The sequence below is a fragment of the Dendrobates tinctorius genome, unplaced genomic scaffold, assembly GCF_039654945.1.
Source record: "Dendrobates tinctorius isolate UK_male_01 unplaced genomic scaffold, ASM3965494v1 ptg000016l, whole genome shotgun sequence".
Lineage (NCBI taxonomy): Eukaryota > Metazoa > Chordata > Amphibia > Anura > Dendrobatidae > Dendrobates > Dendrobates tinctorius.
Genome location: NW_027361684.1, coordinates 82,426,675 through 82,444,458, shown reverse-complemented (window position 1 = coordinate 82,444,458; position 17,784 = coordinate 82,426,675). Strand labels below are relative to the sequence as shown.

Genomic DNA, 17,784 nt, shown 5'->3' with positions numbered 1-17,784 from the left:
TGCCCACGTTGCGTTTTTGTTAGTGTTTCTGCAGCGTTTGAGCCGGATCAGACGCTGCAGAAATGCTTAAAAGAAGCTTCCCATTAAATTTAATGCATTTTTGTGCCAATGAATGCGTTTTTAAACACTCAGAAAACGCTTAGCGGCTAAAAACGCAGCATGCTCATTAATTTCCGCATTGCTCCGCATTTTTAGCCATTTCCAATGTTCCAGAAACCGCACGGAAAAAAACGCATCAAAAACGCGCGGTTTTTGTGCACAAATCGCGCAAAAGCCGCGTGGAAATAAAACGCGCGGTTTCTGGGAAGGAGTCTGGTTTTCTGAGCGTTTAAAAACGCTAGCGTGGGTACATAGCCTTACATCATCCAAGAAGCAACAGTCCGAGCGGAACATGGCGACGCGGCATGGTTCAAAGTAGAGCAAGGCGTCAGACAAGTTTGCATCCTGTCACCTTTTATTTCCATTTTGGACGATTACTATTCTATTGGTTTCTCTTTCAAAAGTTCCAAAATTAGAAATGTGTTTTAGCATTTGCTTGATGGCAGTAAGATGTTATCACTAGTCACACCTTTCTAACGCTTGACCATATACAAAATAAACATAGAATCTAAAAAAAACAAAAAACCTCACCAGTATCCTGTCATTCTGATCTCTTGCCCCTCTTCTTTTCCCACTTCCCCCATTGTATGTATCCTCTTAAGACTTATTCACTCTTTGATGGGACTTCTGTGCCGACTAGATGTGCCAACTAGGGACTTTGGGCACCTACCTGATTCCTTGAACTAGGAGCGCCTGGCTATGCTCATAATTTAAACGTTATCTGATCCCTCCCCCACCCACAGATGTGAGGGGCCGAAGTGTAGAGGAAAACACTAACCAGACAGACAGGGTTAAACAGACAGCGATAAAATGGTGACCGGTCTGCAAACCCTGTCTTATGAGGAAAGGTTGCAGGATTTGGGAATGTTTAGCTTGCAGAAGAGAAGACTGAGAGGAGACTTAATAGCTGTCTACAAATATCTCAAGGGCTGTCACATTATAGAAGGATCATGTTTATTTTCATTTGCACAAGGAAAGACTAGAAGCAATGGGATGAAACTGAATGGGAGGAGACACAGATTAGATATTAGAAAAAACGTTTTGACAGAGTGATCAATGAGTGGAACAGGCTGCCATGAGAGGTGGTGAGTTCTCCTTCAATAGAAGTCTTCAAACAGAGGCTGGACAGACATCTGTCTGGGATGATTTAGCGAATCCTGCTTTTGAGCAGGGGGTTGGACCAGATGGCCCAGGAGGTCCCTTCCAACTCTACGATTCTATGACTCTATGAAAAGAAAACTACAATCATGAAAATACTCTCACAAAGAAACAGAGTGGTAAACAAAGGAGGTATAGGAAGGGGATCAAATGTGAGAGGATAAGGGTAACACGCAGCAATCGCAAGAAAAACTGTCCATCCTCCAACTCCAAACACTGAACGTTTTCCTGCACCACCAAACCAGGAAGTAGAACTATCACTGGCAACTACCAAATGCCTGTGACAAAAATATATGTCAGGGGGGAGTGGTCATCACCGAACAGCTGAGGCAATTCAAGATGGAGAGCTCCAGGAGATCAACTGAACAAGGAAAAACTGTTTAATAGGATGGGGAATGAGGTAACTGATGTAACTGCTCAAAACAGCTGATTTTATAACAAAAATTCCTCCCGCTTTTTTAGTGGCAACCAATCAAAATAGCAAGTCAGACCAGAAAAAAACATAACTTCCTCGTGCATTGCACAGCTTACCAGAGGTTTATTAACCCTTCATGTTCCTTCATACCAAAATACATATCACCATTAAATAATCATCATATGGGGCTGTGTTATCATGTGTATTCCACCAAGGGGAGGGCGTTCAGGAGTTGGTGTAACCAGACGCCGTGACCTTTTGGCTCCTCTCTCTCGCTAGAATTTTTGTAAAATTCAAGGAGAATTCAATTCTACTCAAATACATTTGCTCATCTCTACTTGACAGCATATAATAATGGCGTTAGTACAAGTTTCCTTCCATAAATGCAATTACTTATAAAGTGACAGGGTGTGTCCCGCTTGTAGGCAATCATGTGTTCCGCGGTTTGCTCATCATTATTATTGTTGGACAGTATTTCATATCCACGTCACTGGTTTGGCAGCTATGCCTTTTCTTCTTCTTACTGCTTATATAGAAGTTAAAGCTGCCATCACCATCAATTCATGGAATATATGTATTAGCGAATTAGATATTACTGTGCCTCAACTCCCCTATAAGAAAACTCTAGTAGGTACCTGTCTCACTAAGCACCACACTTACAGTCAGTCTGAATGACCGGCATGTGATTGCCTGTGTTGGCATTTGATGATATGAACATATCTGGGGCATTATTTAGTAAAGAAAAATCTAGTTAGTTTTCAAGCATCACTTGTCGCAGCGGCGATCCTTTATAGCTATTGATTGGCTCAGGAGCATTTCTTAGTATTTCCTTTTGTGTCAAGATGGGGCCATGAGGTAGAAAGCATGAAGGAAGGGTCGACCCGGACTTGATGGAGAATCAGTGAGGTATTTCTTTCTTTCTTTTTTTAACACATTCTGAGCCATTGATAAAACTGTTTTACTCACTAGGCAACCTCTTTAAAATGAATGACCTTAACTTGTCAACCCGTGTGCCCAAGTCAAATGCCACCATTTTCCCTGAAATAAACATTTTTTTTACCCTTTTCTGACATATTGGTAAAAAAAAAAATTGTACCTGTTGGACAAGCTTTATAACAGATACCATTGCTGGGGTAGCAACCACAACGATCCACGTAAGAGTTGTGTTGCGACATTTTTTCTGACACTTTAGGTAAACTCAAATAGTGTGTGCATTGTGAGGTCAAACAAGAAGCCTCTGATTGTTGGAATGGGGCACGGTCTGAGCAGATAAGTGAAGGGTTGGCCATATTAGGGTTGGGATCTAAAGACCCGACACAGGGAAAACCTCTTGGAGACACTGCGATGTGACACAGGTCCAGTGACAGGTACACAAGGACCGATACCTGGCTAGAGGTGTAACAGAAGGTCATCTAACACCGTAGCTCATGTTGAGTTTTGAGCTGGTAGACCCAGTGTGTAGGGGCTCAGCTTCCCTCATGTGAACGATCCACAGCAATTAAGCCATCATTAGTAATATCCAACCCAATGTGGTTTTTTTGCAAAAAAAAAAAATACATCAGTTGGTTACTGTAATTAAGACTCTGATTATGACCACTAAGCCTTGTAGAAACTGTACCCATTAATCTGTGCTTTCTCGCAAGATAATAGTTATTTTTTTACTGGTCCTCCGCACACATATCTTTCCTACACTTTAAAAAAAATAAGGCCTAAAACTTTTTACCAGCTTACTGATACTTAATTGCAGGAAACAATGTTGGGTATTGTGGGTAAGATGTATTCTTCTGTATATTGATGTTAGCAGTGGTTTAATGCAGAAAATGTTCCATTATTTAGCTAAAGGAGTTGTGCGGGATTAAAAATGTTTTATTCATAGGGTTTCAACTCTAGAAAATAATAATCTCACCTATAGCCATGCTTCAGCACTGCCTCTCTGACACCGCTCAGGCCTTTATTGACAGGCTGCAGTGTTGACATCAGGACTACAGCCCACATGACCACTGAAGCCAATCACTGGGCACCGCTGTTCGCACAGTCTACCTCGGCTGAGCCCAGTGATTGGCTGTTGCAGTTGTGTGAGCTGTAGTCGCGACAGCAGCACTGCAGCCTGTCAACACACATAAGGGTAGCAGACAAGAGAGACAGCGCTGGACCTGAGAAGGGTGAGCTTGTTACGTTCTACGGCTCCAGTTATGTTCATAAGTATTTTGATTCCTTAAAATTCTTTTCAGTAGTGATTGACGCTTAACTAAGACTGACCATTACAAACTCTTATGGTTGATATATTTCAGTAACCTGTACAGTGATGCAGAAAAGAGGAGGTGGTCTACACACTGCAAGTTCCTCCTTTTGGGATAACTCCACTGACGGTAATTTGGAATACTAATCACTGAAAACATGTGTAAAGGTGACCTTCCGGCTAAAAACAATGCAGACAGGGCTCTGTTTCTTCTTATTCACAGAGTCATTAGTAATTCCTGTGCTTCCCTATGGGTTTGGTTATAGTAGTATTACGTTGTTATTATCTTCAGGAAGCAATGTTTCTTGATTTAGAATCTGACAGAGAAAAAATGTGAGCTTCCAAGTGAAATCACAGGCTTAAAGAGGTACAGTAGGGCTCCATAGAAGTTTGTATGTGCTTTACTACAGCCCCAAACAATTCACACGGAATTAAAGGGATTGTCCAGCAAATGAAAATGACTTTTTAAAGGACTCAGACTGGTATTTAAAAGTAAAAGAAATAATACTGACCCTTACTGATCCCCCCCACAGCTCCCATTACTATACTTACCTGATCACTGCTGATCTGCTGTTCCAGTTCTTGTCTTGCTCAGCCAATCAAAGGCTCGCTTGTCACAACTGCAGGTAATGACTGGGTGGGTGGGAATATGTAGACATTCTAGAACAAGCAGTAGAGAATACCGTCTGGGACAGGCAAGCTTTGGAACAGGAACTACTGAGGGCTGGTAAAGGTGAGTATTCTTTTTTTACTCATTTTTATTTACCAACCTTTTTAACCCCTTCATTACCTTTGGCGTTTCGGTACGTCAAAGGTTGTGTCTGTGCCTTTCATGCGGACTCAGATGCTGAGCATGCATTTTTCCTTGCACATGACTGACAACTGATCGGATCAGCTGTCATGTGCCTCTAAACAGCCGCCGTTGGATCCGAGATCCTAACACTGCTGTTAACCATTTAAATGGTGCTGTCACTGACAACGGCATTTAAAACGGGCCGGCGAGAAACGCGTAACAATTCCTCCCATCGGCGCCCCCATCACGTGATCAGGGGGTACTGCAGAAGACCCCCTTGCCTGTCATCATGATTTTTGCTATACATAGCTTTTACTCTGCTATGTGTAGCACAGGCGATCGGATGATCGCAACTTCAAGTCTCCTAAGGGAACTATTGAAGCCAGTAAAAACTAAAAAAAAAATTTAGAAAATAAAAAAAACAAGATCAAATCACCCCACTTTTGCCCCCACTGAAAATAACACCATTAAAAAAAATAAAAAATACACATATTTGTATCGCTACTTTTAGATCTATCAAAATTTAAAGTAAATTAATCAGATTAGTAAACGGTGTAACGCTAAAAATCAAAACTCCAGAATTACATTTTTTTGTTGCCGCAATAAAATGCTGTTACAGGCAATCAAAACATCATATCTAAACTAAAATGGTATCAATAAGCTTGGGGCACAATAAATAAGCCCTCACCCGGACCCAAATCATGAAAAATGGAGATTCTACAGGTCTCTGAAAATGGTGACATAAGCAAATTTTTTTTATTCTTACAAATTTTTTTTCACCACTTGAATAAAAAAGAACCTGTACATGTTTGATGTTTGCATACTCGAAATGACCTGGATAGTCATATTGCTTGATCAGTTTTAGCATTCAGTGAACACGGTAAATAAAAAAGCCAAAAAACAATTGTGGAATTGTATTTTCTTTTACAATTTCACCACACCTGGAATTTTTTTCCCTTTTTTCAGTACTCTGTAAGGTAAAATCAATCATGTCATTCAAAAGTACAACTTGTACTGCAAAAACAAGCCCGTACGGCTTCTGATCCAGCTGCTCTGCTCCCGGCAAATGAGCAATTGTAAGGGGCTGCATACACTGGAAGATGAAGATTGTCGTGGGACCTCCATTTGGACTACAGCATACCGGTGTTTTCTTTTTAATTAAATGGGTGAAAGAGGGAAATTGTTGGGGAGGGTTTTTTTTTTCAAATAAAGATTTTTTTTATTTGTGTTTATTTCTTTTGACTACTGGGTTAGTAATGGGATTGTCTGACAGATGCCTCTTCATCACTAACTCGTGGACTTGATTTCAGCGCTGACATCAACCCCACAATCCTATTCTGAAAAGAGAAAAAAGTCATCTCACCATTTTGGAGATCCAACAGGGATGCCTGCAGTGCTGCATGGTGAAGTATGCAAAGAAAAAAATGGGATCGTATCCATTGTACAGGTCATCCTTAAAAATAGAAAACTTTATTAAGTAATATAAATATCCATGAAAATCGCAACCATATACATGGGGTTGCATAAATGAGGAAACGCGTTTCGGATTGTAATCCTTAGTCATTGCATACCATTGCAGTCATAATGCAGTCTAATAGATGTGCCATTTCTGGGGAGGCTGAGGGCTGGTCTTATTAGGCTTATCATTTTTTTTTAGGGTTCCCGATGTTTAATAACCAGCAAATGCAAAGCAGATAGCTGGTGGCTGATATTAATAGGCTGGGAAGGTCCATGGATATTTGCCCCTTTCCAGCATAATAAAACTCAGAGCTGTCTCCTTTCCCTTGGCTGGTTATTAAAATTAGGGGGGACCCCATATCACTTTATTTATTTGTTACAAAGTACAGTAAATTGCAAACGCAAGGCACTGCCCCACCTGGGCCTCCGCCTTCTGGTTCAAGATTATTTTTTTATGTTATTTTAAGTCATTTTCCTATCTATATTTGTTTGAAGGGCAATTGTCTAGCTCTTACGCCCATTTTGCTTCCTTTTGCAGCCTCCTAGCCCTTACTACAACCATTTTACAGCCATTTACACCTTGAAAGTTTGGGTTCTCATTCTATTAGGTTTAGATCAAATTTGAGTCAAGTTCTGCCTCCTAAACGAAATTTTGGACTCAAGTTAATCCGAATCCGACGAACCCGAACTTCCATGGGTCCGCTCATCCCTATGTTATCAGAGGGACTCAAATAGAGTTTTGATCAAAAGTACAGGCTAATAAGGACAGGACGTGTCAAGATAAGTGATTTTCCAACCTGTAAGTAGATAAGGAATGACTATGGAGTCTAGATGTATTGCTGATCTCCTTTTGCAATTGTGCATACAATGTTGAACTTGGGATTTATTGGAGAGTAACCATTGTTAAACTGTAAAGAGCTGCGGAATATGTTGGCGCTATATAAATAAAGATTATTATTATTGTCTGTCTGAATGGGCTTTTACCCATACAAGGTGGAAAGGAGGGGTCGCACAAAAGAGGGTATAAAGGAGATGAAGAGAGAAAATCCTGAGCATAATACCATTAGGGTTGGTCCTATATTTGGATGGAGGAAGACCTCTATTTAGCCCCAACTATGGTGTAGTTGAGAGTGTTGTGGATAGAAAAGACTATCTCATAGTGACCAGCTGCTGGAATTCCCTGTCTGCGCCAGTCAATTACCCATAACAGATGGGAGCAGGATTATGTCAGACAACTCAGAGAGGCCAATGCCCCCACCTTTCTTGGGGTGAAAGAGAATGATGTGAGTTATTTGAACTAGCTTCCATTCCCTGCCCTGGTAATGATTGTGAGCATCTTGAGGAATGTTTTGAAGAATGCACAAGAATGTGTAGTGCTTGGAAACCTAATATTTTAGAAAAGATGTTTATTATAAATATAGAACATCTTGCAAACCCATGTGAATTAGCCCATTGTCCAAGACCCCAGGTCCTAATTCGTATTCTGGGGACGTGAGGCATGGTTCACCAGATACATTGTAGGTAGTAAGCAGGATACCGAGGAATTTAATAGAATTGATGGACCACCAAAACATCTGACAGCTCCCAAACTGTGGATTGACTACAACTTTTGTATGTTAGTTTTGCCTCAACTTGTAGTTCCTAGGCATGACAACTACTTTGCCTTTTATTACCCAATTTATTTCAGCAAGAGATGGGGAATCAAACCATATTTCTGTCTCAGAATGTAGCATAGATGTTGGTGTGTAGATGCTTTTTGGAAACTTTCTTCAAAATTTGAAGTGTCTCACCCAATGCTAGATACATCACTAGTGAAATAGAATGGTGACAAGCATCTTGCATGTGATAAATGTGTCAGCCAGTGGTTAAAATTGGTACTTGCAAGTTGTAAAGTATTTTTCCGGTTCCACTTACTAATTAACCTGTTCTATCCTTTTCAGGCAGCTGCACAGTGCGATGGGAAAACCGGACGATGTACTGCGTTGTCAATGTGTTTGCTGTAGCCATACACCTATAACTGAATGTCAGGAAAATGTTTGCTTTTTGCACGCTTAATTAAAAAAAAAAAAGTAAATAAAAAAAAGACACTTGTGGGGAAATCGATTATCTGTATTACCAAACAATAGCAGCTTAGATGTATAATCTAAAGGCAGGATAAGCACAATTTCTCTTGTACCACTGAGGTTCCATCTAGGAATAACACGCTACTGCCATAGCCTGCCACATTATGTATTACTCACGTATAGTATATACTAAAAATGTAATCAACAATCAATATGCAAACTCTCAGGAATAGAACTATATAAACTATTAATAAAAGAAAGCACCATGAAAACACAATAAACAGGATATATTAGAACGATTTTCTATTTTGTTCATTCAGTGATATCAGTTAATGCTTCCATCATTTGGGAATTACTGCAAATGATAATTTATGTTTAGCCTTATAAAAAACATCTCGGCCTGGATTGCTAATTATGTTAGGAGGATAATATTTTCCATTCTTTTAACTTTTGTTATTGCTTTACATTAATCATGTAATGCCTTGAGCGCCTTACGGCCTGGTACCATTTACTTGCTGTTTGACGTTTGCACTGCTGTATAACTTGAAAATATGGTAATTATATTAATTCATATATATTATAATTTAAAACAGTTTTATATTGATGAAAGTGAATAAAAATGGTATCATGAATGTTGCAACATTTGTATGGATCTTAAGTTAAACCATTAAATATAAATATAACTAAGTGTGAAATTTGATTTTTTTTTAAAAAAAAACCACATATTGTATTCCCTTGCATTGTTGAAGGGAAGTGCTCTAAAATGTACATATACATATATACCATATTTTTCGGATTATAAGATGCACTTTTTCCCCCAAATTTTGGGGGAAAATGGGGGTGCGTCTTATAATGCGAATATACCTTACCATGGTGGAGCAGAATACCAGGGTCGCTGCTGGAGGAGGCAAGATTGGAGCGTTGCTGCAGACCACAGGCTGGGATGACGGGGTGTTCGGTGGTGCGGGGGCTCCACCGACATTTTGTGAAAGCCGGGAGCCCCCGCACTTCAATGGCTTACTATGCGGTAAACTTCGAGAAAATGACTGCCGGGGGTTGCGCATGCGCAGATGGAGATCTCGGGAGATGAGATCCCAGTGCCAAGATGTCCATCTGCGCATGCGCCGCCCCCAGCAGTCATTTTCCTCGAGTCCACTGCATAGTAAATCATAGAAGTGCGGGGGCTCCCGGTCTTGAAAGTCCAGAGGCCCCTCATTAAGGGGAGGGTACTGTCATGATCCGTGCTGGATCATGACTGATATAATGCACAAAGTAACCTTTTTTTTTTCCTAAGCTGTGCTTTAGGTGTTTTTGCCTCCGGTGGCCATTAGGATTATTGCACTGTGTGTCGTTTGTTCTAGGTTTTCCCCCCTGTGGTGGTGAGCGTCATTGCACTCTAGTTTCTGTTGTTAAGTGCACATGATTAATGCAGGTGTGATTGCTCTATAAAAGAGTGCCAGGTGTGGTAATCACTGTTGGTGATATTGTTTGGCTTTTCCAACCATGCTGGGTGAAGGAAGGAGCTGTGAAGAGTCCAGGAGACTAGTCAGAGTCCTGGAGTAGCAGCTATGGTGTCAGCGAGTAGTTTGTGTAAAGCATGTGTCACGGCACCGCCAGACTCAGGGCCTGCTGTCCCGGCCTCGGTCAGTAGGAGGCGCCGGACTATCACATCACCGCCGGACTCAGGGCCTGCTGTCCCGGCCTCGGCCAGTAGGAGGCGCCGGACTATCACATCACCGTCAGACTCAGGGCCTGCTGTTCCGGCCTCGACCACTAGGAGGCGCCGGACTGTCCTATCACCGTCTGACCCGTGGCCTGCAGTCTCGGCCTTGGTCTCTGGGAGGCGTTGTGCTTCAACCCCGAGTGGTGGCGGCGATAGTCATGAGGCTCCTGCGCAGGCGTCCGCTGGACGCAGGCTTCGCTCCTCGGTCAGTCATGAAGGGGCTGGTGCATTACCATCCAGCCTGGTCCTGGGGGCAGTCCGGATGACATCATCGGGCCACGGGCCTGTAAGGGATGACCTGATCCCTCAAATACCTTGGGACTGCTCTTGCAGGCCGCCGGATATATTCTTGGTTCCCCTGCGTGTTACTGTGTGAATTGCTGTTTGACTGACTGACTTTTGCCTGGACTTCTGACTTTGCTTCTGCCTAACGATTCTGTACCTCTGCGACTCTCCTGGTTTATGACACTGACTTCGGCCTGGATTCTGACTCTGCTTCTGCCTAACGACTTTGTACCTCTGCTGCCCTCCTGGTTTATGACTCTTACTTTGGCCTGGATTCTGACTCTGCTTTTGCCTAACGATTCTGTACCTCTGCTGCCCTCCCGGTTTATGACTCTGGCTTCGACCTGGAATCTGACTCTGCTACTGTCTACTGTTTTTATACCATTTCTGCCTGACTGGTTTAGTCTCGGATATCATTGCCTCTGTGTCCTGTATTGGAACACCTTTCTGGCGACCGTCCTGCTCTGGTCATTGCTCCTATTCAGACAGCGCCTCCTGGGCTCTGCTATAAATCCAGATCCCTGTATAGGGGTAAAGGGTCTCAGTGTTTCTCGGGGTGCTGTCTGGCTGCAGTCCAGACCGCAGGCAGACGTCACATTATATCCGGCCATAAAAATAAAACGGCTTTTTGTGTCTATACTTAACACAGATAAAAGCAGTTTTCCTCACCTTTTTTTTTCCTTCCTCTTGACTGAGCTGATTCTTGGCCCAAACACCTGTTACATTGCTCAGCCTGGGAAGTCACTCTCAGGCTCAAACATGCTGCAGCCTGGAAACTTCAAGGAAAATGCTGGCTGTTGGAAATCCACATTCCTGGACCATCACCCCCTGGACAGCGTTGGGGGTCAGGTATTGCCCGCAAATGCGGCCAAACTGTTGTTACCAGTTTCCCTTTCTTTTGCTAAGAAACGTCTGTGTGTGAAGGCTTATGTGGATTGTGGTGCTGCCGTCAACCTTATGGATTTTTTATTTGCTAAGAGCCTTGGTGTACCTCTGTCAAGGCTTAAAGCGCCTATTCAGACTACTGCTATTAATGGTACATCTATATTCCAAGGAGGCGTGGAATTCGTTACTGCCGAAATTTCTATGTCAGTGGGGACGTTACATAACGAACAAATGTCATTTTTTGTTATATACAATTTGTCAGATCCAGTGGTGTTAGGCATGCCATGGTTGCACCAACATAATCCGGTTATTGACTGGCGCATAGGTGACGTTGTGCGCTGGAGTCCATGGTGTCAGAGTAACTGTATGTCTTTTTCAGTGAACCAGATTAAAATTAAAACACCTTCTATTCCCTATGCGTTTAGGGATTATGAAGATGTTTTCTCTATAGTGGAGTCGGAGAAACTACCTCCTCACAGAGAATACGATTGTCCTATCGAATTGGTCCCTGGTGCCCGTCTCCCTAAGGGGAGAATATTCAACCTCTCTGGTCCGGAGCGTGTAGCCATGAAGGAATACATTGCAGACAGCCTTCGAAAAGGCTTCATTAGACCTTCCACCTCACCTGTAGGAGCTGGGTTTTTCTTTGTAGAGAAAAAAGATGGTGGACTCAGACCATGCATTGACTACCGTGAGCTGAACGCCATAACGGTAAAGAATCAATACCCGCTGCCACTCATTCCTGATCTGTTTAACCAGTTACTGGGAGCTCGCTGGTTTACTAAGCTTGACCTCCGGGGGGGCATATAACCTGGTCCGCATAAGAGATGGGGACGAATGGAAAACGGCCTTTAATACACCCCTTGGCCATTTTGAGTACCTGGTAATGCCCTTCGGACTCAGTAACGCTCCTGCAGTCTTCCAGCACTTCGTCAATGATATTTTTAGAGATATTTGTGGGGTGTATGTCGTCGTATATCTGGACGACATTTTGATTTATTCTGCTGATCCTGTGACTCATGCTCAACACGTCCGTTCAGTACTGCAAAGACTGCGCGAAAACTCTTTGTTCGCGAAATTTGAAAAATGTGTTTTTTTTGCCGAAGAGGTGCAGTTCTTAGGATACATGGTCTCAGGCAAGGGGTTCCGCATGGATCCCGCCAAGATTCAACCCATTAAGGATTGGGTACAACCCAAATCGCTGAAAGCACTCCAGCGATTTTTGGGATTTGCGAATTATTATCGCAAATTCATCAGGGGATTCTCAGAGATTGCCAAGCCACTCACGGACCTTACCCGGAAAGGGGCGGACGTGACTAATTGGAATCCTGAGGCAACCAGGGCTTTTTCCACACTAAAAGGGTGCTTCGTGGCCAACCCGGTGTTGATTCAACCAAACTTGGACCACCCGTTTATTGTGGAGGTGGATGCCTCCGAAGTCGGAGTGGGAGCAGTGCTCTCACAAGGCTCTGCATCCCTCACTCAGCTTCGTCCATGTGCCTTTTTCTCCCGCAAATTCTCTGCCACGGAGAGAAACTATGACATCGGCAACCGAGAATTATTGGCAATTAAGTGGGCCTTCGAGGAATGGCGCCACTTCCTCGAAGGCGCCAAACACAAAATTACTGTTATTACCGATCACAAAAACCTAACCTACCTAGAGTCGGCTAAAAGACTAAACCCTAGGCAGGCCAGGTGGGCCTTGTTTTTCTCCAGGTTCGATTTTTTAATCACCTTTCGCCCCGGAACCAAAAATGTGAGGGCAGATGCCCTCTCCCGCAGCTTTTGTCACACACACACCGAGGACTATGAACCAGCTCCCATATTGGCAAATGGCATTGTTGTGTCGGCAGTATCTCTGGACCTTCTGGAGGAGATCCGTAGGTCATCAGAACAAGTTCCTGACTCTACGCCCCCCAAAAAATTATTCGTCCCAGCTACTTTTCGCTTACGAGTGTTAAAAGAATCTCACGACTCCGTCCTGGCAGGCCACCCTGGTCTTAATAATACCACTAGGCTGGTAACCAGGAACTTTTGGTGGCCAAGGACTGCAAGGAGTACGTCTCAGCGTGTGAAGTCTGTGCCCGCGCCAAGTCCCCCCATAACCGTCCTGCCGGCTGGCTTCAGCCCTTGCCCACCCCTGAAAGTCCATGGACCCACATCTCCATGGACTTCATTACAGACCTGCCACCTTCCGAGGGGAAAACTTGTATTTGGGTGGTGGTGGACAGGTTCAGTAAACAGTCTCACTTTGTTCCCCTGTCCGGCTTACCCAACTCTGAAACCTTAAGCAAGTTGTTTGTTCTTCACGTTGTACGTCTGCACAGCGTTCCGGCAAATATCGTATCCGACAGGGGTACCCAGTTCGTCTCGAAGTTCTGGAGGGCGTTCTGTAGACGTATTGGTGTTGAGTTGTCTTTTTCCTCGGCATACCATCCCGAGACGAATGGTCAAACTGAGCGTGCCAACCAAACGCTGGAGCAATACCTCCGCTGCTATGTCTCAGCACATCAGTCAGATTGGGTGGAACATTTGCCATTGGCAGAGTTCGCTCTCAATAATAGATACCAAGACTCCATCAAAACCACCCCCTTCTTCTGTAACCTCGGTCTACATCCGCGCTTTGGATCATTTTAGGCCAAGATGTCGGAAATCCCAGGGGTTGAGCAAAGTATACATCGTCTAAAGACTATTTGGTCCGAAGTAAACTCTAATTTAAAAGGGGCTGAAATTAGACAGACTTCGGCAGCCAATAGACGACGATCCCAGGGGCCGCACCTGGGAGTTGGTGACAAGGTTTGGCTCTCTACAAGAAACATCAAACTTAAGGTACCGTCAGCCAAACTGGGTCCCAGGTTCATCGGACCATATGAAATATTAGAGGTAATTAACCCAGTAGCGTTTCGGTTAAAACTCCCGCAGTCTTTTAAAATTCCTAACGTTTTTCATAAGTCCCTCCTCAAGGTATACCGCTCCCCAATTCGTCCCGTCCGGTCCCCTCCTCCAGTTTTGGTCAAGGGCGCCTTAGAGTACGAGGTCCAAGGCATATTTGATTCCCGTCTAGTGAGAAACTCGGTACAATACGTGCATTGGAAGGGCTACGGCCCAGAGGAGAGGTCCTGGGTCCCCGCTAGTGACATTCGTGCAAAGCGGTTGATTAGCAGGTTTCACCTCCTCCACCCTGACAAACCGGGTTTTGAGGGTCCGGAGGCCCCTCTTAGAGGGGGGGGTACTGTCACGGCACCGCCAGACTCAGGGCCTGCTGTCCCGGCCTCGGCCAGTAGGAGGCGCCGGACTATCACATCACCGCCGGACTCAGGGCCTGCTGTCCCGGCCTCGGCCAGTAGGAGGCGCCGGACTATCACATCACCGTCAGACTCAGGGCCTGCTGTTCCGGCCTCGACCACTAGGAGGCGCCGGACTGTCCTATCACCGTCTGACCCGTGGCCTGCAGTCTCGGCCTTGGTCTCTGGGAGGCGTTGTGCTTCAACCCCGAGTGGTGGCGGCGATAGTCATGAGGCTCCTGCGCAGGCGTCCGCTGGACGCAGGCTTCGCTCCTCGGTCAGTCATGAAGGGGCTGGTGCATTACCATCCAGCCTGGTCCTGGGGGCAGTCCGGATGACATCATCGGGCCACGGGCCTGTAAGGGATGACCTGATCCCTCAAATACCTTGGGACTGCTCTTGCAGGCCGCCGGATATATTCTTGGTTCCCCTGCGTGTTACTGTGTGAATTGCTGTTTGACTGACTGACTTTTGCCTGGACTTCTGACTTTGCTTCTGCCTAACGATTCTGTACCTCTGCGACTCTCCTGGTTTATGACACTGACTTCGGCCTGGATTCTGACTCTGCTTCTGCCTAACGACTTTGTACCTCTGCTGCCCTCCTGGTTTATGACTCTTACTTTGGCCTGGATTCTGACTCTGCTTTTGCCTAACGATTCTGTACCTCTGCTGCCCTCCCGGTTTATGACTCTGGCTTCGACCTGGAATCTGACTCTGCTACTGTCTACTGTTTTTATACCATTTCTGCCTGACTGGTTTAGTCTCGGATATCATTGCCTCTGTGTCCTGTATTGGAACACCTTTCTGGCGACCGTCCTGCTCTGGTCATTGCTCCTATTCAGACAGCGCCTCCTGGGCTCTGCTATAAATCCAGATCCCTGTATAGGGGTAAAGGGTCTCAGTGTTTCTCGGGGTGCTGTCTGGCTGCAGTCCAGACCGCAGGCAGACGTTACAGCATGGTGGAGTGGCAGCTATGGTGTCAGTGAAGAATTCTTGCAAAGCTTGGTGGAGTGGCAGCTGTGGTGTAGAGCTGCACTCAGTTGCTGGACTCTTTGCTGAAGTTGCACTCAGGTGCTGGACCCCGTTGCTGGACAGCTGCACCCAGGTATTGGACGCGGTGGGAGGAAGATGCACTCAGGTGTCGGACTCTGTTGCTTGGAGCATTAGCGACAGAGCAAAGCTAAGTGGTGTTACCCTGTTTGTCACTTTCCTCAGTGTGTGTTTTGGTACAGTGGTGGGATTAGTTTCCGCACCGACCATTTCCATAGTGAGGGTTAGGTGCAGGGCGAGCGAGTGGTCTTAGGTATCCTGATCAGCGCCCAGTGCGGAACCGGCCTAGAGACCGTTAGGAAGGTTAGGGACACTGACTCGGGATTGCAGGAGGTCTCCACATCCCCCTTTCCCTATCGCAGGGCCCACCGTTGTAAATGTTTCCCTATCCCTTGTGTCTGGTTGTATTAGTTACCGGCCTGCGGGCCGCATCACACTGGACAGTTACACGGGCCGCGTCCTGTCACACAGGACGGGGCACGTGACACTGGCTTTTGCAAAATGTTGGCGGAGACCCCGCACTACCGAACACCCGCAGCATCACACACCCGAACACCTCCCAGTCTGGGGTCCGCAGCATCACCCCACTCCTGCCTCCATCAGCAGCGACTTTGGGACCCCGCTTCACTGTAGCCACCACCCCCGGTAATCAATAAGACGTACGGCTTGTAAGAAGCACCACTATTTTATTAAAAAAAGGTTTTTTTTTTCCTATTTTACTCCTCAAAATTTGGGGTGCGTCTTATAGACCGCAAAATGCAGTATATATAATATATATATAATACCCTCACATGTATTTCACATGAATACTGCCCCCCACTGATATATTTATATGCTGCTTAAAAGAATTAAGGGAACACTAAAATACCATATTCTGGATCTCACTGAATGAAATATTCCAGCTGCACATTTTTATTCATTACATAGTGTAATGCGTTTAGAACACTAAAACATAACAATTATTAAAGTAATTCATAAGAAAGTGTGATTGGCTTGGAGTTACAACGTGTTGCTTCAGTGTTCCCTTTATTTTTTTGAGCAGTATATATAGTGCTATAATGTGGCTGCTGAGGGGGGAGGAGTGGAAACAATAGACATATCTATTCAATTGCTGAAAAACTGTTTCTGCTTGAAATGAACCTTAGCCAGTGGGTGGGGAATAATTTAATAGACTGACATCATTTCCTCTCACATGAAACTGGACATGCCTGCTACGATTCTATGATTCTATGATTTAAATCCCCAGCTCTGCCCACATGGTCTCTCATGCCTTTGGCATCATGGCAAGCATATTTGGCTGAGTATCCCCTGTAACTCCTTACTTACTAAGCCCTGCATACCCTGAACTCCTGCATAACAAGGAGTTATATATATGGAGGGGTAATAAGTATTTGATACACTTCTAATTTTACAGGTTTTCCCCCGTACAAACAATATAGAAGTAATTTTTATCATAGGTACACTTCAACTGTGAGATGGTATCTTAAAAAAAATTTCAGAAAATCACATTGTATGCTTTTTAAATAATTATTTAGCATTTTATTGCAAGAAGTAAGTGTTTGATACAATAGAAAAACAGATCTTAATATTTATTACAGAAACCTTTGTTTTCAATTACAGAGGTCAGATGTTTCCTGTAGTTCTTGACCAAGATTGCACACACGGCAGCAGGGATTTTGGCCCACTCCTTTATACAGATCTTGTTCAGATCTTTCAGGTTTTGGGGCTGTCTCTGAGCAACATTGAGTTTCAGCTCGCTCCAAAGATTTTCTATTGGTTTCAGGTCTAGAGACTGTCTACTCCACTCCAGGACGTTGAAATGCTTGTTATGAAGCCACTCCTTAGTTGGTCTGGCTGTGTGTTTCAGGTCATTCTCATGCTGGAAGAGCCAGCCACTATCCGACTTCAAGGCTCTTACTGAGGGAAGGAGGTTGTTGGCCAAAATCTTGCGATACATGATCCCATCCATTCTCTCAAAACAGTGCAGTCGTCGTGTCCCCTTTGCAGAAAAGCACCCCCAAAGTATGTTCCCCCACCATGCTTTATGGTTGGAATGGTGTTCTTAGAGTTTTACTCATCCTTCTTCCTCCAAACACGGTGAGTGGAGTTGATACCACAAAGTGCTATTTTGGTCTCATTTGACCACTTGACCTCCTATGCCTCCTCTCGATCATCTACATGGTCATTGGTGAACTTCAAACAGGACTGGACATATGCTGGCATGAGCAGGGGGACCTTGCGTGCCCTGTAGGATTTTAATCCATGATGGCGTATTGTATTACTAACGGTAATGTTTGAGACTGTGGTCCCTGCTCTCCAGGCCATTGACAAG

At 44.5% G+C, this 17,784-nt stretch overlaps 1 protein-coding gene across 2 annotated transcripts in view; it reads left to right on the top strand.

The window, feature by feature from the left end:
- Positions 1-8,912, top strand: part of DYNLT3 (dynein light chain Tctex-type 3) — a 48,521-nt gene extending 39,609 nt beyond the window's left edge. The window contains exons 4-5 of one of the 2 annotated variants that reach the window (XM_073566003.1): positions 3,964-4,041; positions 8,103-8,912. In XM_073566003.1, coding sequence (XP_073422104.1) covers positions 3,964-4,041; positions 8,103-8,179 — 155 coding nt within the window. In that variant the 3' untranslated portion in view covers positions 8,180-8,912. The other variant, XM_073566002.1, reaches the window with a different exon arrangement.
- Positions 8,913-17,784: the final 8,872 nt, after the last annotated feature.